The sequence below is a fragment of the Miniopterus schreibersii genome (genome assembly GCF_964146895.1).
Source record: "Miniopterus schreibersii genome assembly, chromosome: 16".
NCBI lineage: Eukaryota > Metazoa > Chordata > Mammalia > Chiroptera > Miniopteridae > Miniopterus > Miniopterus schreibersii.
The window spans coordinates 34,320,848-34,344,157 of NC_138116.1; the positions used below are offsets into that span (position 1 = coordinate 34,320,848).

Here is a 23,310-nt window from a genome sequence, read left to right on the forward strand (position 1 = left end):
AGCGCTTTTGTGTCTTTTTATTGTGTTCCGTGTGAGCATATCACCTATTAAAAATAATTTAAAATACTGAGGACACAAGGCGGTGATGCTGTCTCCTGTCATGTCCCTTCTCTCCTATTGCCTCCCTTCTGCACTCACCCTCCTGGGTCCCCCTCCTTCAATGTCACACAAAGGGAGCAGCATAAAAGCGCAGGGGAGTGGTGGCAAGTATGGGCGGTAAAGCCAGTCGTTCCAACCTGTGCCAACCTGCACTGGCTCTTACGAGCAGGGATTGGAGTAGCTCCCCTCAAGGAGCTCTGGGAGAATTAAAGCAGATCCCTGGTGGGAAGGTCTCAGCATGGGCCCGGCACACAGCAGGACACCGCCCACGCGGGTGACCCGAGGAGGCTCCCTTCAGCCTGGGCTGGCCCCGCTGAGCTCCTGATTCCAGTGGGGGCTCCCCAGGTTCCTGCTCTGAACTGCAGGTGCGAAGGTGGCCCTGGAAAGCGGACTGTTTCCTTGCGTACACAAGCAGGTGTCCCTGCTGCCTCTCCTCAGGGCTCCGCTCCCACGACTGGGAGAGAGGAAGTTGAGATCCCCAGGCCAGATGTTTGCAAATCAACAAACTGTTCTTGGCTCGCTGCATGTGTCTCGTGATTCCCCGACGCCCAAGACATCCTCAGCGGAGGCTTGGGAAGTGCTGGACATGCAAGAGAGCCACTTCAAAGGCTGTGCGTGCGCAAGAGGAAGGCGCACATGAAAGGCTGTCTCCACCCTCCTCCCAGGGAAGCATCTCAGGAGGGCTGAGAACACAGCACAGGGAGGGTGGCTGCCAGGGAGGGTGGGGGCCGCAGTGGGGGGCAGGCTCCTTCCCTTCCAACCTCATCTGCCCTCACTGAGGCCCACTTCCTGGACCTTCAAACCACCAGCAGGCCATGGAGCTCCACTGAGTTCAAATCCTGGCTTCCCTGTTCCTGGCTGTGTGACCTCTCCCTTCCTCAGTTTCCTCGCCTACAAAACGCTGATAATCATAGAAACTCTCCTATACGGTTGCTACGAAGGATTAAATGGATTAACACGTTTAGGTTTGGAACAGTACCTGGCATGAAATAAATGATCAATACATGTTAGCTACTGTTGATAACTATCATCACCACCATCACCATCATCATCATCATCTCATCATCATCATCGCCAAGGCTCTCCGCGCTCCTAGTCCCATTCTGTTACACTGCCAGGTATCATGGCCCCATGAAGGCTACTGAATCCCCGCACGCAGGAGCAGTCCAAACCCCAGCTTGCTGCCACTGAGGGCCATTCTTAGGACTGCAGTGTCCAGACCAATCTGGAGACTGCTGGACTCCAGCCCCGGATGTCAATGTTCTTTGGACAGCCTGCTGATGTACCAGCCTTGCTTCCCAATCCCCCGGTCCTGCCTTTTGCAAGTCCTATCTGGCCTTGGCCAACTTTCCCACCCCAGAGCTAACACTCGATGCAGGGACAATGGCCTTTGGTGCCTAGTCCAGCCCCTGCAGAGTCACACTCCACTCCTCAGCCCAGGCTGAGCCAAAGGTGCCCCTGAAGTCAGGTTCATGGCCAACACTGTCAGCACACATAACAGAACATCCGTCAGCTCTCCCCAAGTCCTGAGCCAGCATCTTCTTGCTTCCAAACCAAGTCAATATAACATCTCACACTTGTGCCAAGAGCTCATGTCGGGAAAGGCATGATCCTTTCAGCTTTTATAACCTTTGCTGACAATTCCCCACCCAGCATGGAATCGCTGGACTTAGCAACAGGCTCTCTGAGGGCACCCTCAGGGACGTCTGCTGCATGGCCTGCTGCTCCGAGAGCAGGCGGACGTCTGCAGCCCAGCGCCGCACCCGCCCCCTCTCCGAGACCACCACACATGCTGGATGTGATGGAATTATAATTGGTCTTACCTTCTTGGAACAAAACCCCGAACACGTCTCCACTGTCACATTGGCCTGTATCAGGGAGTCGGGGAAGGCATGTGTGACGTTCTCCGGCAGTCTGAAGCACCCGCGGTAAGTGACCGTCCTCCCTGGGGGAAAAAATAGGATTCCAGTGAGAAATGGTGCTCATGGTTGCCGGTGCCTGTCACTAGGGAAACTGGTGGCTGAGATCCTGAAACAGGTGTAACCGTCCTCAGGAGGGCCGATTTCACATCAGAGAAGGAGAACCTGCCTGTGTGGGGTGTGGTCAAGCCAAGCTCCTGAGAGAAACCAGGCACAGAACCTTGGTCACCCAGGGTCACTGACAAGGGATCACTTTTCTGAAACTGTTGACTTCAGGTCTCACTATTCCAGCCAGCTCTCGGGGGACGGTGCCCATTCACTTTTCCTCCCTCCCTCCCTTCCTTCCACAAATCTGATTGTGCATCCGTTATATGCCAGATTCTGCACTAGGGGACCTGGGAGGACGATGTTCTGGAAAAGTCCATGACTCCCCTGTGAATGTGTGGAGAGAACAGGTCTGGAAATCTGAAATCCTGCGCCTTCCCTCTCACTGCGCCACTGAGTCACACCACTGCTATGCTCCCTCCCCGATCCTGAACTCCCACCAAATTCCAGGAATACCCCTTAAGTCTGTGTTCCAAAGGACGCCTCTGGCCACAATGTTCTCCAGACCTTCTGGTGGAAAATTGCAGCTCCCTAGTTGGTTTCCTAGGTGCTGAACAAACCTGAAATGTTCCAGCACCAAATGCTCATATTTCTTCCAGGCTCATCAGAGTGTCTCTAGGTGGCACCCCAATTCTCATCCCAGATCTCCTGGGGCTCAGCACCTCTCCCTGCTCCCTGTCTGCCACAGCACTTTCTAGATGGCATCCCGGTTCTCATCCCAGATCTCCTGGGGCACAACCTCTCTCCCTGCTCCCTGTCTGCCCTGGCTCTGGACCAGCAGCAGGAACTCTCTCACCAGCCAGTACCACGGCGGAGGGCTCTCCGTGCAGAGCTGCAAAGCAGGATCAAACCCCGGGTCTGGAAGCCCATCTGATCAACCGTATCTCCAGTGGTCTGGACACCAGAACACCAACCTACTTGGGCACAACTGAAGGAAAATAGTCCAGGCTGAGCATCCTGATGACCTGATGTGGCTGCCCTGGCCTTTGGTGTAAGAGCCTTGGCTTATGGCTTGTGCTGAGCTCACAGAATTTCTTCCTGTCCTGTGGCATGATTGAGCCCCAAAAGAATAGCTAGATGTTCTGGGCTGTGGTCCTCAGCCAACTGCTCTGGGGTGGGACAGACACCGGGGAGACAGGCTCCGGGGCATGTGACAGGGAGGGTGAGCAGCACAGGCGGGGCACAGGGGGAGTAGGGTTATGGGCATCCCAGCCAGTCCCAGGCCACAGGGAGGTACAAAACAGGGCCCCTGGGGAGGCTGCATCTGGGTTGTCCTTGTACTCCCCAAACCCTGGCTCTGACACATAGCATGTGCCCAATATGGGTCGAGTGGATGAATGAACTGAACACAACAGGGCATGTGGGGGCATGGCATACACTGCAATTTCAGAGCTGCTGGGGACGGCTGCATTGGCTGCCTCTGGGGGTCACCGAGTGACTATCAGGGAAAAGGCTGTCATCTAGTTCAGTCTATCCATACCCTCCTTCCTCACTTCCCAGGTGACAGCCCAGGGCCACTGAGGGCAGAAGGACACCTCCAAAATGAAGGCATTGATGAACTGCTCTGTTCCTACCTCTGATCCCACCCCAGGAGTACATTCGTGGCTCTTACTCCTTGTAAGTGCTCCCCGTTAGTGAGAAGCTGAAATTTAACCTAGATGGTCACCTGGTCACCTCTTGACAGAGATCCTGTTAGCTCATCCCCTTGAGAAGGGAGCAGGCAGGCAAAGGTCAACCGCATGTGCTCCACAGCCTGCCCAGAGGGGCAGTTATTACACTGTTTCCAACATTAACCATGACATCAAGTCTATCCAACTCAAGATCTGAGGCTGGCCTGAATAACTGGGCCATCTCACCCTTGGCCAATGGGCAGCCTGAAGCAAAACTATGATCTCTAAGAGCTAGTGGCTGAGCAGGCAGGAGGAGTTGGCAGGGCAGCCCAGAGCCCACATATAGACCTGCTGGTGGGCAGAGGAGAAGAGTCAGGAGGGCTAATGTTGTTGGAACCCAGGGAAATCAAAGATCTGAGAAGCCAGTCTGGAACATTTTGGTCCTCAGGAAGCCCATTTGGATGCCCAGATGACAGAGCAGAACTTGATAGATCCATGCACCACGACAACCTCTGTGCCAGGACAGGGCCTGGCACAGAGTAGGTGTCAATCATTATCTGTTGAGTTAATGGTCTCATAAAGAATGTGTTGCCAGGGCTACAACCCTGTCCCTGTTCCCCCATCTGGAGCCCTTGTGCCCAGATATATTCTATCTGACTGTAAGCACTCAAGCAGTTTCAGTTGGCTGAGCACTAAGCCACTCTCCCCATCACTCTGACCCCATACACAGTCACCGTGGTTTCCACAGCCAGGCTTCTGCACTGCGTGGCAATCATTCATTGCTAGGAGAGCTCTCCCAGACTCCCCTCTATAGTCCTAGCTTCTGACCTAAGCCCTCTTTCCCTCAGCTCTGCCCATTCTTGAGCTAATTCATCAGCTGTCCTGGAGCCATTACTAGGTGCACAGCCAGAGGTGCTTGTGTTCAGGAGTCAGTGTGTGTGGATGCTGGGCTGTGCCTCTATCATCCAGTCTCACCCTGGTCAGTGGAGGGGGTGTCTCCTGTGCTCTGACTTCTTTCCAGCCCAGCCCCTCCCAATTATGAGAAGGAGAGTCCCTGGACATGCAAATTTGCTCAACCATCTTTATTTTACAAAGGAGACTTTTATAATTAGATTAAGTGGATCTGGGGCTCATGATCTTGCAATCAGGACAAATATGAGCTTCAGACACATCTAGCTGGGCCCCCTCAGTTGTCATCTCTATTTGAAAGCACTTTCCTTTGAAATTCTTGGGGGTTCAGTCTTGCTGCTGCTTTTCCCTCATGACTGATTATTTCCTCCTGAGTTCTGTGCTTAAATTTTAAGCTTAAGTGAGAGCTTATCTATGGGAACTCTTTACACCTGGGTTGGTGGCACAGCTCTTGAGAGGTGTTGCCTTAGCCTCTGCCAGCACCTCCAGGTGGTCCAGAGCCAATTTTTATGTTGGAGCTTTCAGGATCACGCAGATCATATAAATCTGAGCCTCAAACTAGTACAAATGCACATCCGCAATTATAAATTCTTAGGAAGATTCCATTTTCACCTGAAGCTCAGGCCAAAACAACAAGTTTTCTTTCTATTTCCCCGAACTAGTAGGTGATTTTTTTTAAAACTTAAATTTTATTGATTTATACTTCAGTGAAATTGAATCACACTTTATGCAGAGGTTTCCATCTAATTCCCTATCCTGACCAGATCAAAGCCTCCTTCTCTGTCCTATGTGGACACTAAAGCCTCCGCCTGTGGCCACCAAGACCAGTAACTTCCCTCTGCAGAGCCCAGATCTTTGCAGCCTGGTCTCTGACTCTCATGGCCACGGTGATTCTGAGTCCCCTCTGCATTTCTGGAGCAAAGGATTTCCTCGCTATCTTGCTAGTTTGGTTCTGCATGTAAAATAGTGTTTGTTCCATTCTATCCACCATTTCTAGGCGATTTATAGCTAGGAAACTTTCAGATTATCGGGTCCACCCCACTGCTAGAAATCTAGGTCGACCTCTGCACTTTACAAAATGGACTGGAACTCAGAGAGGGAAAGCGAGCTGCCCGAGGCCGCACAGAATGTTTGAGACATGCCTGGGCCTAGGCCCCAGGCCTCCTGATCAGTTTCTCTCTCCTTCAGGGAACAAAGAAAGATGTGCCTCAGTTATGAACTCAAGCAACCTTTGGCACACTTTAAGCCCACTCCCCAAAAGCGACGAGCCTCTCCAGGGAAGGTGACAGGAAAGGGAGGGCAGGATTTCTGTTCCAAGCAATTTGGACTAGGGGCTACAGGCTGGGGGGCAGTTGGAGAGCAGAAGACAGAGCTTAGAAGGCCTGGCACACTCACGCTTCCTGGAGCTCGGCTGCAGCTCCTCCACTCGGTACACAGAGAGCCGGCCGACGCCCCCGCACAGGGAGCCCTTCTCCCCCTTGCACTCCTGTTTACACTCCTCCGGCCCGACGCTCATCGCTGGGAGCCGGTTCCCGCAGTAGCACTCTGTCCCGGCCTCCAAGCCGGCGTAGACATAGGACCTGCAGGGAGAGTGGGGCCTGGGGTAAGCTGACCTTGGCCCAGAGCTAGACCTGCGGTCCTAGCAGCACTGAGGCCTGGATCAAGGAATGACAGCTGGGTCTGGGCCCAGGGGGAGCGCTGGACTTGAAGCTGAGGTTAGGTCCGGGTGAGCAGTCAGGGGCATGGCCATCAGCGTGTGGCTGGCCTCAGGGTTCAGTCTCAGCCAGACTGAGGAGTCATCTGCCTAGGTTTAGGGAACAGTCTTTCCTCTGTGATAAGCTAATTGAGCAAGCCCTACTGGTTCCTCTCGTCAGCCCTGAGTTTGTCCCCCAAGGTTCTAGCCATGGTAACAGGTTACGATGGATCTGTAGCGGAGGTGTGCTGCTAACTGGTTCTCAGGATGGGAGGGAAGGAGCCCAACTGGGTGGCACTTGCCAATTTCTGTAGATGATTTCAAGCTAGTGATGGTTTAGTAATGGGCTTATAACATTTCTAAAAATTTAACTGTTTGCTCTCGTGAGCCATGAGCTGGCTCCAGCTCACCACTGGTCCAAATTGCCCTCCACATTTTGCACATGGGCCCCATTGCAGGCCTCTCTGCCCCAAAGACCGCTCTTACCCGCCTCTACCCATCCATAAGGCAGTAGGGAAAGAAAGATAGCAAATGGAACCGATATCATACCACACAGGATGTTAACTATGAAAAGAGGCCAACATTTTCAAGCTCCCTCCTCAGTGGATCTAGGTATAAAAACCCAAACTGAAAACCCAAGCACCAGCTCCTTACCCTTGTTTGGCCCCTTGCTGGCTGTGTGACCCTGAATGTCCCTTACTACGTCTGAGCCTCTGTTTCCTTAACTGTTAGGAGAATTAAAACGGGATTGTGTGAGCCTCAGTTCTAGTTTCATCTAGACTGCAGAGCACACTCAACAGGGGACCTGTCCTTTCCTTCTCTGGCCTTAGTTTCTCCACCTATAAAATGGGCACGATTAGTTGTTATCTCTCAGAAGGTGGTGAGGACTTATGACACAACAAATACGAAAGAATCTAATGGGACTGAAATAAATGACGGGTACTATCTGCCAATTCTGTTTTAACAGTTTGCTGTGTGTGAGCACGCACAAGCGCGCGCACTCACACACTCTCACACAGACACACACACACACACAGAGTGATGGTAGGGGCCACTCCCTGGCATTTGACTAGTGCCTGGTAACTACTGGGTGAGCTGGCAGTAGCAGAAAGAGCAAATCTTGTTTGAAATACAATCACTTTTCCTACAGAGCTAGAAAGGACCTCAGAGAAATCTGGGTTAAAGTTCTTTATTCTATTTTATTATTTTTTTAAACATATCTTTATGATTCCAGAGAGAGGAAGGGAGAGGGAGAGAGAGAGACAGAAACATCCATGATGAGAGAGTCCTTGATCGGCTGCCTCCTGCATGCCCCCGACTGGGGATCGAGCCCACAACCCGGGCATGTGCCCTGACCGGGAATCGAACCCTGATCCCCTGGATCCTAGGTCAGTGCTCAACCGCTGAGCTGTGCCCAGCCGGGCACTTTATTCTATTTTAAATGTACGAGTAAACCGAGGCCCAGGAAAGAAGGACTCAGAGCCAAGTCACACAGTGAGTCCCTGGCTCGGCTGAACCAGAACCTGGTCTCCCGACACCGAGCCCAGGGCCCCTTCCATAGCCCCTGCCACCTCATCAATAAGCTTTGTTTCTTCTGGACAACTGGGACCCGATCAATCACGCTCTAATTAGTTACACGCTGACAGCCAAGTGGCAGCCAAAGTCTCCCCGCCTTCCGGGGAATGTCTCCTGACCTTACTCCGGTGGCCGCGGGGGTCGGGGCCCCACACCTACCGCTCGGCGCAGGCGTCCTGGCAGTGGGAGACGGTCATCTTTCTCAAGTCGAAAAACACGGTGCCCTTCAGGGTCCGCTCCTGGCCATCGTCACTGAAGCATCCAACGTAGGTGCCTGCAGGCGGAGAAGCACAGCGGAGACTCAGGCCCTGGGGGGGGAGGGGGTCCGACCCATGGCCCACTCTGAGCAAATGCCAAGGCAGTCCCAGCCCTCCCTGTCCAAGGGTACCCCTCAGAGAAGGCAGGGCGTGAGGCTGTGGTCTGACGACCCCTGCAGTGCTTCTGGATACTTCAACCCTGTTCCCTTCTGCCCCTTTTCTTAGTTAATGGCCCACTGTCCCCCTAGACACCCTGCCAGGAACCTGGTGTCAGCCTGAATACCACCTTCTTCCACCGCAGCTCAGCAAGTCAAGTACCTCCCCTGGACCCTCCTCCCCATCCCTACCCTTCCTAGGCTTGGAGAGGCCTTCCTATCTCCACAATGTACCAATGGCCAGGTTCCGTCACCTTGTAATCCAGAGGAAGGAGATTAATTGTGGAAACTGATTTTAGATTATAGAAACAAGATCTTGCAAACAGATAGAGCTATTTCAAGAAAAAAAAATCTGCCGTCCCAGGAGAGAGCAAGCCCCATCGCTGGAGGCGTGTGAGCAGTCTGTTAACACGTAAGAGAGCTGTCCTGGGGGGCACTTAACAGGACCAAGGGACTGCTGGGCCGTCGCCAGTCCGGGCATCTCTGGCACACCCCTGGGGGGAGGGCCTGACTCCACAAAGCACTGGCAGCGCTGAGCCAGCCCTGCCCTGTCACCCTGAGAGGGAAGCATCTCGCCCCTTCCAGGCAGTGAAAGTCTTGGGATTCCATCAGCCAGCAGGTGGCCACACCCAGCGTTTGTCTAGAGGCACATGCTACACCCCTCCACTCAGGACTCCCAGACTCCCAGGCCCTGGAAGCTTCTCTCTCTCTTTATGTAAAGTCTCAGGACTACTGAGACCAGAATGGACCAGTGCAGGAAGACTTCACCCAGGTCAGCGAGAATAAACTGCTCTCCTTAGCCTGCCTGCTTAGTACAAGAAAACGAATATTTCAGAAATTTCTCATGTGTTGCTCAGTGAAGAAGAAATTCTATTACAGCTTTCAATTAAACATCCAAAACACAAGCTCTGGGGTGTTAAACATTTATCACTTTTGGTGAGAAATTAACCCAAAGGCTGTAAAGGTGCCCAGGCTCAAGGCCCTGGGGGCTGAGAATGGCAGGAACATGTTTCTGGGGGACTAGGGAACAGTTTTTGGGAGTGGGCTGACTTAGGTTCAAATCCAGGCTCGACCCTTATCCGGCTGTGTGACCCTGCATGTGCAGTTTCCCCTCACTAAGCCTCAGCTTTCCCATCTGTGAAATGGGGCTATGCTCCCATGGAATCCACAGGGTGCTGGTGAGAATTCCACAGCACACAGGAAGTGTCTAATGCAAGGTGTGGCATGTAGTAGGAGCTCAGTCATGATTGTTTTTACTGTTAGTATATCATTAATAACAAACATTTAAAAATCACTTCCCTGAAACTCAAATTCTTCATAATCAAGATGGTGATAGCACCACGCACATACCAGGCTGTTAGAAATTAAGTGAGATAACAGGTGACAACTACACAGATCAAGGCTTTGCCATTAACAGACACTTGAATGAATAACAGCTATTACTCTGATCCTACTCTCTGACCTGGGACCTGGGTGATGATGCATCAGCAAATATCAGCTGAATAATTAGCACATTCATAAAAGAGAGAAAGAAATGGTTTCCAGCAGTCAGCCTCAGCTTCTTTGGAAAACAAGGAGTGGCTAACCAGTCAGCAGCTGCCCAGCCTGGGGGGCAGCCCTGGCCTGGCTGGCCCAGCTCAGCTTGTAGCAGGGCCTGAGATGCAGATGGCCCACCTCGCTGCCTGGGAGGAGGAGGTGAGCCCTTTCTTCTGGAAAAATAACCAATGGCTTTTCTAACTCCCTGACAGAGGCAGGAATGTGCAGAAAGAAAAGGACTTCCGAGGGATACGCTGGGACACATTCTGAGGCGGATTTATTACTTTCGGCTGAAATGGAGGCAATGCATTATTGTCTGCGACTCCACATCTGTTCATTTGCACATCAAAATGGACATGCCGTGAGGCTATTAATGATGGCTTTGGAGATATTGGAATGTCTTTGGAAATTACTATCAATAAAAAACAAACTGGCTATGGAGAAGTTACTATTTTTCCCCTAGTAAACTTACTGACATTTTATTCCATTATGGATGTTGTCCAAGGTATAATGAAATGCTCAGTGATTGATGGAGCCTCCTGCAGCTTCCTCGGCTTGCAGGATCCCTTTTCAGGAGGATGGCAGGCTGCCCGCGCCTCAAAGAGACTCCCTCTTTGTCTGCAGCCCCGGCAGCTGTCCCGAGGGCTGGGCTGTGGGCTACTCTCCACCAATGAGGCCTGCCTAGCTGTGCAGGGCCCCAGAGCCCCCAGAGGGAAAGGGGGCTCCCAGGGGGTCTTCAGGCCAGTGCCCTGCTTCTCCCCTCTTTCTCTGAAGATTTCCAGCCATGTGATACCACCGCCTCACCCAGAGTACAAATCCTTCCTGAAATCTTGGGGGATATTAAAAATCTTCAGTAACCTATGGGGGTTACTGGCCATTCAGAATCTCCACCATTCAACTCTAGAGCTGGATCCTGAGGTTCCTGTTGTACCAGGCATTATCCCTTCTCTTGCTGGGTTGTGGGGAGGTTTGGAGGTTACTGGGGAGGGCAGCCAGGGTGTATAGGGCACCCCAGGGGCTCAGGGTAGTCACCATTCCAATATATTAACAACTGATAAGGCCATACTTGTGTGTAACGGTTGACCTAACAACAGTCCTTCAGCTTTCCCTGGAGCCCCTTCCATCACTTTTTTAGGTCACTGAAGATGACTTAAAAGGGTATCCACCCAGGGCTATCACTAGGTCACCCTGAGCCCTCCCCTCTGCTGGCCAGTCACCCTGAGGTCAGGTTATAAAGAACTAGCCACTTCTGTCTAATAAGCCCGAAGCCCTTTGCACATACCTCTATCATGCCCCAGTCGTGCTGTACGGTAATTATTTGGGTGCATACCTCATTCTGTCACCAGATCGAGACCCTGAAGTACATGGTAAATAGCATATATGGAGACCCAGGCATGAATCCTCAATAAGTGTAGTTTGAGAGCAATAAAAAGAGGAGTTGTGGCTAATTTGCCCAAGGTCACAGAGCCCAAAACTGGCCATACCAAAAGAGGAACTAAGCTGTTTTCAAAACCTGTGCTCTTTTTATGGTTTCCTCTCAAGAAATCAATGTCGACCATGTCGGTCCTTTACACTTTAGTTTAAATGAGTTGCAATAGTGCAACCTGCATAGGGGCCCAGTTTCTGGGTGTGTTGAGGAGAGTTTACAGAAACCATATCTGCATAAAATGAGCTGCAGAATCAGTTCCTAATTTCTCCCTTATTTCTCCCATGAAAGCCTTGCTGAGGAACCCCACAGTGAGCACTTTGGCTTAGATTATTTTAGAAGAAATTTCCTTCCACACAGACAACAATGCTCAGTCCTCCAGTCTACATTTTACTGAGTTGCTAGGGTCATCCTAAGATGAGGGAAGTTTGGACTCCTTTCTCTTCTCTGGAACCTTCTCATTGTCCTCGGAATAAAGCCAAATTCCTAGGTCTGGCCCTCATGGCCCTCCCTGACCCAGGCGCCAGACCTGAGCCCATAGCCCAAGCTCTAAGATGAGCTTCTCGCCTCTTCTTTTTGTATATCCAGCTCTATTCTCCAACCACACTTTTTATATTTAAGAGAGCAATTTCTCCTGTGACTTAGCATACAGGACCAAGTGGGGTGGTGACAGGTATGCTGAGATGCTGACTGAGCTGTCACCATCCAACACCAGCCATAACACTTTCTGGGTGCTCATCACATGCAGGCTCCATTACTGGGCCCTACAAAGAGTCTGCATAACTCAGAGCAAAGAGCCCCACCTGAAGCCAGGCTGTCCCCATGTTGGAATCTCAGCAGTGTGACTGTGCCTGGCCCAGTCAGTGCCCACCCCGTGTCCCCCAGGCCTCGCTGCTTCCACGCTGTACCCTGAGACGCATGCTCTATCTTTGTTCTGAGTCCCCACCTGCTCCATAACACACCCTGTATTGGCTGTCTTCTCTTCCCTGTCTCACATCTCACTCCTTAACAGTGTTCTGGGATCACACCCTTAATCTACCATGTGCATTGGAATCCTGGTTTCAGGGTTTGCTTCTTGGAAACCAAACTAAGAGAATGACCTTGGGAATTTACTTAACTTCCTTGTGCCTCAGTTTCTTCACCTGTAATACTGGAACATAATAATAGTAGTACCAGTAAATAGCACATTTACAGGAACATAGTAAATGTCATATGAGTTAGCTATTTTTATTAAATAATAATAGCTGCCAGTTACTGAATGCCAAATAACATACTAGGTCCTCTAGCCCAGGAGCCTTCAGCTTAGGTTACATCAGAATCACTGGCAGTGTGGCTGCACGGCCTGCGGGCCCTGCCCCAGAGCTCAGTGTTCAGCAAGTGCAGAGAACCTGGGGATCTGCACTTGGAACAAGCTCCCTGGTGACGCTGAAGCTGCTGGTCTGGGACCACACTTTGAGAACCACTGTGCTACATTATCACATTTAATCCTCACAGTAACCCTGGGGTGGGGATCTCTATCTCCATTTCAGAGGGACCTGGAGAAGGTAAACGACATGTTCAGGGTTACCCAACAAGTCTGTGGCTAAGCCAAGATTCAAGATGAGGACTGTCTGAACCCACAGCCTGAGCTCAAAGTGACCTAATCACATATCCTGTCCTTGAGCCATGTGGAAGTCCAGCTGGTGAGTGAGCAAAACTCCAAAGGGCTTCCATCACAGGCCCTTCCCATATCATGTAGAGAGGGAGGGAAGGAACAGCCTGTGAAGGCCACGGGCCTACAGTGCCTACTCCTCAGGCTGCCTCAAGCACCAGATAAAGGGCTCCTAAGAGCAGCTCCCAAATACGCCAGAGGAACCAGGGCTGAGCACCTACCTCGGCTGCTGGCAGCTGGCCTGGGGGCCTCGGGGCTCAGGGCAGGGAGCCCCTGGGGGTCACCCATGAAGTGGTGGAACCAGTGGCGCCGCAGCTGGCGCAGCTCCGAGTTGCGGCTCCGGAGCCAGCGGGGTCCCGGCCGGGGCCGGGCCAGGGGACTCTGCAGCATGTCCACGCCAAGCAGCAGCTCCGGGCTGACCCGGGGGTCCTGCAGGGCTCTGCTGTCCAGCAGGCCCACGCCCAGTGCCATGGCGGCCACGGGTAAGGCCTGCAGGGAGCCAGGCGCCCGGGGACCCTGCGGCAGGGCCACTCGGGCCCGCTGCAGCAGCAGCAGGCTGCCGGTCATCAAGTAGGCGGCCGTGAGGAAGAACAGCAGGAACTGTGTTCGGCGGAGAAACTTCTGGAGTCGGAAGAAAGGTTTGGCCATGCCCCTGGGCGGCAGGGCTCCTGGCTGGAGCCTGGGCACGGCTCCTAGAACCCGGGCGGGAGGGAGGCCTGGGCCTCCGGAGGCGTCATCTCCGCATTCTGGAGCCAGCCTGTGCTCTCCTGGGGTCACTGTTCCTCCTGCCCCGTCTCCAGCAGGTGGGCGAATGGCACCATCACTTGTCCCCAGTCACTGGGCCCTGCAGCTGCAGCTTCTGCCTAAGCGTCACAGCTGTTGCCATCCCTGAGCTCTATGACCCTCAGCTCTTGGCTCAGAAATCTGTAAAAGTAGAGAAAAGCACTTAGATGCAATAGGAGTGTCCACCTTTGCTCCATGGCCAGGAGCCCCTCACTGCTGGCTCCTTTTACCAAAGGGGCTGGCTGTGTTGCAGGAGCACTGGATAGAGACCTGGGCTCAAGTCTGGCCAGCTGTGTGACATCGGGCAAGTTACATAACTTCCCGAGTCTCAGCTTCCTCACCTACAAAACGGGAATAACAGTGTCCCCTGAGCAGCAGTGAGGATCCAGTCCGACGGCGACATGGAAGAGGGAGCGCAGCAGCAGCTCTGTGCTGAGCCCTTACTAAGTGTCAGGCACTCAGCTACATGCTTTATGTATTATCTCATTTAATCCTCCCGCCAATCCAGCGAGGTGGATGCCGTAATATCCTCACATTACAGAGGAAGAAATGATGGTAAAAGGAGGCAAAAACTTTCCCAAAGTCACACAGCTGGTAAACAGAGGAGCCAAGGTTTGGAGCGGTCTGTACTCGGAGCCTGTGCCCTGAGCTACACAGGTGGCCCGGCCTACAGTGAGATGGCACATACAGGGGCACCCAGCCCAGGGCCTGAGTACACGGCAGGTGTGGAGGCTGTGGCACCTGATGCAGAGAAGGTGGAAGGGCTCCTGGGGCAGCCTTCCAGGGACCCTCCGCTCCCCAGCACTCAGCTCTCCTGCCGAGCTGGATTCCCACTGGCGGGCCCTCTGAAGTGAGGGGCTGAGGGGCTGGCAGAGGGTTCTGCAGCTGCCTGGAGCTGGGCTGCCACATGAGGAAGGCCCTCTGCACAAGGACAGGCTTGTCCCAAGAAGAAAGGCTCTGAGGAGCGTGACTAAGCCTCTGCCCGTAACTAACATGGCCCGGGACCCCCGCCAAGCCTGTGCGGCCCCTCAATGGCCGCTCTGTGCGAGGAAAGACAATGTTTGGGCTCTGCGGCCTGGCTTTCCAGGGGTGAAGACCCAGAGGAGCCCCGACCTGCATGATCCTTTCTGATGAAAACGCTGATAGCTGCCAGGTTCTGAAGCCTCTGGGGGAGGGCAGGGATCTGGGGACACAGGGAGGCTGGGCCTTTAGGCTGGAGCGGGGGTGGCAGGCTGGGTAATCAGCAAATGAAGGTGGAATTAAACTGTTGAGTTGGGAAGCCATTTCAGACTTTTCTTTTTCTCTCTAAGCTGGTGTGTGCCAGGCGCACCCCAGCCCACCTGGTCAGATTTGTAAAACCACAGAGAAAATCCCAAGAAATCCTGACTGATCTCCCTGTCTCCAGCTTTGGCCCCACCGATCCACCCTCCACAGGGCTGCCGGTTGATCTTCCTAACACACAAATCTGATCACAGCACTCCTCTGCTTAAAACCCCTTTCAATAGCTCTCTGTGGCTTTCGGGATAAACTCCAAGCTCCTTAGCACAACACACGAGGCCCCTTCATGATCTGGCCCACCCAGCTCATCTCTTGCCAGGCCCTTTCCTTTGGATTTTTCATCACGCCTTCACGCACGCGTGCACACACCTACACCCCCCCCCCCACGATCATCTGTTTGGTGCCTTTGTGCACACTGCCTTTTGTCTTTCCTCCCTCTTTGCCTACTGACCCCCTGTGCTTCCTCCAGGCTCAGCCCAGGTGTTACTTCCCATGAGCAGCTTTCCCTGACCACCACCCACCCACTGGAATAGAGTCCACAGCCCACCTCGGACCCCTATCCCAGCACTCACATCCTTGGATGATTTCAATTGTCCACCTACTTGTCACTCATCCTGGCAGGGCCGTGACTGACTCAAGGCTGAAGGTCATACCCTATTCATTTGGCTGACTCTGGCCCCCAGCATGAAGCCTGGCAGTGCAGATGCCCAGAAATCTTTGGTTCTGAAGACATTTTTTTAAATGAATGATAAGATAAATTGACAGGCAGATCCTGATGTCAGAAACCTGCTCCTGTGGGCTCTCAGGGCAATGAAACCTCAAGTTCCACTTGTCCAGAGCCGTGGGAGCTTAGCCTGAAGAGCGGAGAGCACGGAGCATGAGCACACTTAGCGAGGGCAGCTTAGCACTGTGAGGTCTTTCAGACCGTGCAAGCTGGCGAGGTGCCTGAGGTTTATGTTATCCGTTCTCTGCTGTAATTCCATGGAGAGGCATCTCCAGGTCTGCTCACAAAAGGCTTCTGGTTACAAGACTACGATTCTACCAAAAAAGTCCTACAAAATTAAAATAAAATGGGAGAAGGAAGGACTCCTGCTATGGAAAGAAAGGTCTCGATAAGATAGAGCAGAAATGTGGGCAATGGGTTAACAGTTCAGAACTTTAAAGATGTGGTGTGGATCCCACACACATTTTATCCGTAAGATGTGGATGGAAGAAATAAGCCGGAGTGGGGTACAGGGGGTGGGGCATTGTCCGGGATACCCTCAGGATTCTACTGACCACACCCACGTTCCCCAAGGCCTTCTGAAGTCCTCTCTGGAGCTCCACCTTCCCCGAGGGGCTGCCCCTGGTCTGGGGATGTCGACACTGGGTGTGAAGGCAGGGGTCAGCCACTTTCAGGCCAGAGCTCAATGACCCAGGCTGCCACTTTAAACTTCTAAAATCAAAGCCAGTTCCCAGCCAGAGCACGTGCCGTGGGCTGCATGGCAGGCCCGCAGGCCCAAGGCAGTAGGCACTTGTCTCCCTGCCCTGAACTTCTGCCACACCTCTCCACCAACCTATTTGCCAATCACCTCCATGCCACTCTCTGCCATGTCCACCTCTTCTTCTGGCTGGCAGCATCTCTAGGGCACAGATCACACACGATTTATCACCACGCCCCCAGATCCCAACCAGCAGGGTTGGCAACTGTTGAGTGACTAGACCTGAGAGACACCTGGGGTGGGCTGTAGGGTGGTCAGTCATATGGTGGACCTCACCAACACCTAGGGGATATCTAGCCACTGCCTGAATGCACTGGGCCCGGGAGCCCATCAGCTGTGCCCACTGTGTCCCAAAGCTGGGGGGCTCTCCATGAAAGCAAATCTACCTCAGAAAAATCGCTGCACAGAGCAGAGCCTCAGGCTCCTCATCTGTTAAATGGGGGCAAATAGGCATTGTTGTGGGGTTGAATCAGGAGTAAAACTCCTATTATCTACCAACCATAGCAAACATTGGTCATGAATGCAGAGACAAGCAAGGAAATGCAGGAGGAGAGGCCTGCAGCGGCTGTGCCATGGGAGAAATCAGTTACCTTCGCCTCTTTTTAGCCCCCACGCCCTGGGGTGGGCCTAGTATACCATTCCTAGTTGAAGCTGGTCCCATACTACGGTGGTCGATAGCAATTGCCTCAGTTTTCCATGCTGCTACTGATTAAGCACCTGCGGTTTAAGCAACAGGCTAGACTGCGTTGAATACTTTCCTGAACCATCTCATTTGCTCCATACATCCCACCGAGGCGGATGCCCTGGTTATACCATTGAGAGCCAAGGTCTCTAAAGCTCAGCTGGGTGAAGTGCATTGCCCAAGGTCAGACAAACCAGGGCCAACACTGAGACCCAGGCCACCAGCTTCAGAGACTGCCCCGTGCCCACTAAGCTTCCAGCTCTCTCCCCTCACCAGCTCCAGCTTCACACAAAAGATTTATCCTGGAAAGGAGTTTAGTGCACCTCCATCAGCACCTTTCTGAAAACATACCGGGCCAAAGCTCCTGGAGAAGGTACTGCACAAGGAGAAGGTCCTCCCCCCAAGCCATACCTCACCGACACTGCCATGTGGGTAGGTGTGCAGGCCTCCTGGGCACCCCCTTCTGGAACTCTGGATCATTCCCCCTAAGCCTTGTTTCCCCTGTGGCACGTCCCTTCCTGGAACCAAGCAAAGTGCTTCAGATGGACCATGGGAGCTCCACCCTGCCTGAGGCTCAGGCCTGGTTGGGAGGGGCTCCAGGGCTGAGTACAGAGCCTCAGGCTGGACAAAGCTGGACACCCTCTGCCATGCCCAGCAGCCTGGGGACAGAGACCTTGAGTTCCCTCTCAGGAACAAGAGGGGAAAATAGGACAGAGGATTTCTGGGGGCTCAGGAAGGGAGCAGGAGTCCAGCTCACGGGGGCACTCAGACAACCTGAGCCCTCTTTTGTTCCTTTGTTGTTATCTGGGTCTCAGGTCGATGCTGAACATGAAGGATAGGGGGTACTGGGCAGATGGCACCTGCCTCTCACCTAGGTTTGGGGGTCTGAGAAACTGAGCAGGTGAGGGGCAGCAACAGGGAGAGGAGAGGGGTGGGGAGAGGGAAGGGGAGGAAGAGGTGAGGGGGAAAGGGGAGGAGGCAGTCCCAGGGGGACAGGGGACTAGAGAGGAGCTCAGAGCTGGCCAAGGCCTGACCAGTGACCACTGGGGTTCAGTCACATGACTCTGCCTCCCCATCACCCCCTGGCCAGAGAAGACAAGCAGTGGCAGGTGAGGAGAGAATTAACTTCAGACACCCTCCGAAGCGTCTCAGCCACTGCGACCCCTGCAGTGAAGGCTGTGAGCCTCTAGGGATTCAGAGCCATGAGCTCTTAGTGAGGTGAGAGCCATAAAGACAAAGGAACAGGGCCCAGCACGTTGTTCTCCTGACAGGGAGATGAGTGCTCCGAGCCCCAGCCTCTGTGACTGGCAGTCGGGGGTCTCAGTCTTAGGACCTCAGCAAAGCCACACCAGGGAGCCTCGAGCTGGGCTCGGCACTCTGAACTACCCCTCTGTCTTCTCCTACCCCACCAAAGCCAGCCTCTGCCCTGCTCGGGCTCAGTGCCTGTCGTCTGGACCCTACCCACCTCCAATAGGCTGGCCACTACCAGTGGCCTAAGAAAGTGATCTTTCTAACACAAGAACTACTGCTACAGCCTGCAATGGCTCCCCAGGACTCAGATGGCCACGTTTAAGCTCCTCAGTCTGGCATTCAATGGCCCTTCTTGGTTCAGTCTCCCAGCCACTTCCTTTTACTATTGGCTCCAGAATGCAGTCTCGCAACCACTGTCCCCTGGCCAGCATGAGGTGCTTTGTGCCCCCTTACGCATGTTCTTCCATCGGCCATGGGTGCCTATGCCCTGTCTCATGGCTCTGAAAAGCATTATGGCCATCAATCAATGTGGCATCAGCTCCAATGCCACCTCTTCCATGATGTCTTCCTGATCCCTGGAATAGAGCCGTTCCCCAGTGCTAGACGGCAAGGTTGGATGCTCTGTGAATGGTGCCTGGTCCCACTTGGAGTCAGGATTCGCTGCTACTCTGCTTATTTCTCCTCCCAGCCCACGAGTCCCTTGCAGACATAGTCAGTGCCTCTGACAACCTCCAAGTGGAACACAGGACAGGCACCCAGGAAATCTGTGCCCACTGGCCACCCTCTAATGCTCCAGGCCATGCCACCCTCATCCCAAGGTCCCACGCCTCTGGGTCTTGGAGACTCAGAAAGAGAGCAAAGGACCCATTAAATATAAATCTGCTGGGCCTTGGGCGGGACACGGTCTGGGAAATGGGAATGGGGTGGGGTTCCCTAACTTTGAAGATGTAAATCTTTGGCATATGTGCTGCCAAAGTAAGCACAAAGAGGCAAATTTTTGATCTTCTGAACTTCAGAAGAAAGGTCCAAAAGTAAGAAATGTTGCTAAAAAGGTATAAAACATAATAGTAAGGTTGAAACTCCATTCAATGAAAAAGAGAGGGGATCCTCCATCAAACTCACCACTGAAGTTCATATAAATAAAAACGAATTTTCCTATGCCACATTAGAGATTGCAAGGCAGTTTCACACACGATCAAGTGTGTTGAATGAACGAACAGATCGGCAAATGAATGGGTGATCACTCCATAAACCTGTGAAGTCAAAATCATTAGCATTCCCATTTTATAGATGCCGAATTTGAGACAGAAAGAGGGCCAGTTAACTTGACCAAAGACAAATACTATTGCTAGACTAACTCCAGTTTTCTGATTTTAAGTTTGTGGTTTCATCTACTGTATCGCACGGCCTTCAGCTGTTCATCACCAGAGGTGTGGGGTCTTCCAGGCATGGTGCTAGGGGCCAGAGCTGTAAAGACAGACAGAATACCACTGTGGGGACTGGTGTTTTCCCTTTTTAGTTAGTTGATCTGGAGCCCAACCCACTCAGGAAACAGCCAACCACAGCCTCTTCTGGGCTATCTCTGGATCACCTCTCCCGTAGAACCCTACTTTGTTCATTTGTTATATGTTTCTCCTACTTGGTGGTGCATTCTTGTGAGTTGCCTAGATCCCACTGAGCGATCTGGACAAATCTGGGCAAGTGAATGGAGTCCCCAACCAAAGTCAGCCGGGCCCTTCTCTGGCGCTTTGCCTGCTGTGCCTGCAGTCACTGGGACAAAGGACTCATGCTATGGGAGGGGACCCAAGATGCCTTTGGCATTGCTATCATCAGAAGCCTCCCTCTTGCCCCCCCATGCCAAGACAGCCACCCTCTAGTTTCTAGCAGCAAGAGAAGACAAGCCACCAATAAGTGCGCTGCATTTTATAGCTTACAAAATTAATCTAGTTCATTCTCACCTCCACCTCTCACATCCACACAGGGAGGCAGAGTTCCTGCCTAACCACATCTTCCCCAAACGGCACATTTCTGATAATTTTGCAGGCAATACATCAACATGGATTATTAAAGCCATGAGCAGAGATTCGAAGAAACTGTGAAAACAAGACATGGAGCCCCAAGCAGGAGGTAGTCAAAGGCCACGTTCATGCACTCACTCCCGAGAGGGGCAGGGCCTGCCTCTAGCCCAGCTCTGCCTCTCTTGGTGGGTCTGATTATCACGCACATCTTACAGGTAAAGACCCTGAAAGCCTAAACACTGAGCTGCCCCAAGTGCTGACCTCAGTGTACCTCGAAAGGGAGAGTGAGGGATTCTGGTCTCACCAAGACTGACAGGGATCTGAGCGAGTCGGGAGCACAAGCCAGGAGTGCCTACAAAGTGAAGCACCCATTCCCTAGAGGCTCTGCTCAGACATGATTCAATCTGGCCTGGAGGCTCTCTGCTGCCTGAAAGGTGATGCTACAGGGAACCAGTTCTGTGACCTACTCCCCAGTGCTGGCCCTTAACTGACTCAGCTGGGGGCTTAGGCTTTAGCAGCCGACCAACTGGTGGCCCAGAATATCCACTTCCGCCTGGTTAGGCAGACAGGAGGGAAGGAGGGGGGGGTCTGGCCTTCTGCCTAATCCGGGCTTCTCTTCACTTCCAGCTAGATATGCTGCAGGCCAGAGAGAACAGCACTCCACAGGGCTCCAATGCCCACTAAAACCCCCAAATAAGGCTTTCTTCCTTCCAGAGGGGCGGTGGAAATGGTCCTGCTGAGGCCAGAAGGATGCAGCAGCAGGTGAGGACCAGGGGCATCCTCCTGGGGAAGATGAAGCTGCCAGGCTCAGCCCACCAGCCCAGCTGCCCAGCTTACCAAGCTCCTTGGGAGACCAACACACCCTCCTGCAAACCAGCACGGCTGCTCCTCCCTGTAGAACCCCTGGGCTCTGGTGGCACCTTCTCCACGGGACTTCTGAAGGCCAAGCTCAGCGTGTGTGAGGTAGTGGGAGACATAACTGAGAGACATCTTCCCCTAGCCCTCTCTCCAGCACCTGCAAGCATCAGGTAGGGACAGCCGCAGACAGGGCAGGACCAGCCAGCTTTCCGCCTCCTCTGCTCCACTCCGCATGGCCAGCCCTCACTTTCTGTACCTAATAACCTAGGCGATTCAGAGGAGAAAGGAAAAGGCTCCCATCTCCTCATCGCAACCGTGGCATGGCGTCCCAACCTGGGACAACCCATGTGCCTCCATACACCGAAGCATGCTGTTTCAGCAACAAGAGGGAGGACACGAAGGACCACGACATCTAATGTTAGAAAAGTACAGTGGAGTTCCGAGTCCGTGTGTCTTGGGAGCAGCTGGGGACCCAGCGAGTGTGGGCGGCATCTGGATCCCAGGGAAGGGCGGTGGGGGCTGGAACCCTTACACTCATCCTTCCCACGGCTCAGCAAAGCGACAGAGGTCCCCTCTCTATCCCCACCTCCTCAGGGGTGAGCCAGCACCGCGCGGGCAGCATCCGAGGGCAGATTGCTCCGGAGAAGCCCGAGCTTACCCAGAAGCAGGGTATTCCCGGAGGCGTTTGGTATAAAACAAAAACGCAATTAGCAGCCACCGGTCATGAGTTTCCGTCCCCACCTGCAAAGATGCAAAGCTCTACTTGGGGTCGATTTCGGGACAAAATATATACATTTCGCCGTAGCCTCTGCCTCTGCCCAAGTTCACCGAGAGCTGGAGAAAACCCTCCGCTGACCGGAAGCCTGGGTTGGGAGCGGAACGAGAGGGAGCTGCTGCTGGGTAAACGCCTCCTCCTAGGAGAGGCGGCGCGCACCCCAAGTCGTGTCCTCGCCCCCTCCCCGGCCCCAGATCGCGGCTCATCCGGGGAAACGGAGTCTCCCCGTATTCGAGGAGGGGGAACCAGCTTCGGCAACTGCCTCGCGCCCCCGCCCCAGCCCGACCTAGCGGAGCGCTCCCGCCCCGCGCACACACTCGCACTCTCTGCGCCCCCCCCCCGAGGCGCCCCCCGCCAGCCCGCCCGCAACCGCGGCAGGTGCAGTCCCACCGCGTCCCCGGCCGCGTCTGCACAAACTTGTTCGCGCGGCCGGCCAGAAACCCTGCCCGCAGCCTGCGCGCGTCCCGGCGGGGCGCCCGGGAGACAGGACTCACCAGCGCCGCGGCCGGCTGGGGCGCCCGCTCCGGCGGCCACGCGCCCGCCTCCCCGGGGCGGCGAGCCCGCAGCCCGCAGTGCCCGGAGCCGAACGCCCCAGGCGCCCGCACGCCCCCGGCGGCCCCGGCGGACGGCCTGACGCGGCGGGGCACGGGGCGCTGCGGCGGGGCGCGGCGGCTGCGGGCTTCTGGGCTGAGCCGCGGCGGCGGCGCCAGCGGGCTCCGGGCGCGCGGCGGGCGGGCGGCGGGCGGCGGGCGGCGGGCGGCGGGCGGCGGGCGGGCGGCGGGCTAGCGGGCACCGGCTCTGCACATGCTCACTCGCGCGGCCGGGGGACAGCGGCCGGCCGCCGCCGGGTCCTAGAGGCGCCCGCGCCGCCACCTTCTCGCCCGTCCGTGGGAGGGGTGTCGGCGAGCGGGGCGGGGGCGCACCACCTGCCCGGGCCGCCGCCCCAGCCCCCCGCGCCGCCCCGTGCCAGCAACGACGCCGACACCCAGGGTCACGCACACACAGGCATGCACACCAGGAGGATGCACTGGCCCTCACACCCAGACACGCTCAGATGCAGACACACTGGGCACTGCCACACCGGGGAGCACTCGCCACGCTCACTCAGACACGAGCACACTGGGGCCGGGATGGACGCGCACTGTCTGATGCAAATACACGGAATCGCTGTTTCACAGACTCTCGCATACACACACAGACACACACACGTGTGCGGCACGCTCACGCTGAGCTCTGTCCCACTCACTGA

At 54.3% G+C, this 23,310-nt stretch overlaps 1 protein-coding gene across 1 annotated transcript in view; it reads right to left on the minus strand.

Annotated features, from left to right (window-relative positions):
- Positions 1 to 23,310, minus strand: part of WSCD1 (WSC domain containing 1) — a 39,248-nt gene that overhangs the window by 15,262 nt on the left and 676 nt on the right. Inside the window, exons 2-5 of the mRNA XM_081161882.1 lie at positions 13,157 to 13,859; positions 8,070 to 8,184; positions 6,038 to 6,222; positions 1,923 to 2,044 (exon numbers count right to left, since the gene is read on the minus strand). Coding sequence (XP_081018008.1) covers positions 1,923 to 2,044; positions 6,038 to 6,222; positions 8,070 to 8,184; positions 13,157 to 13,583 — 849 coding nt within the window. The 5' untranslated portion in view covers positions 13,584 to 13,859. The remainder of the gene's footprint in view (positions 1 to 1,922; positions 2,045 to 6,037; positions 6,223 to 8,069; positions 8,185 to 13,156; positions 13,860 to 23,310) is intronic.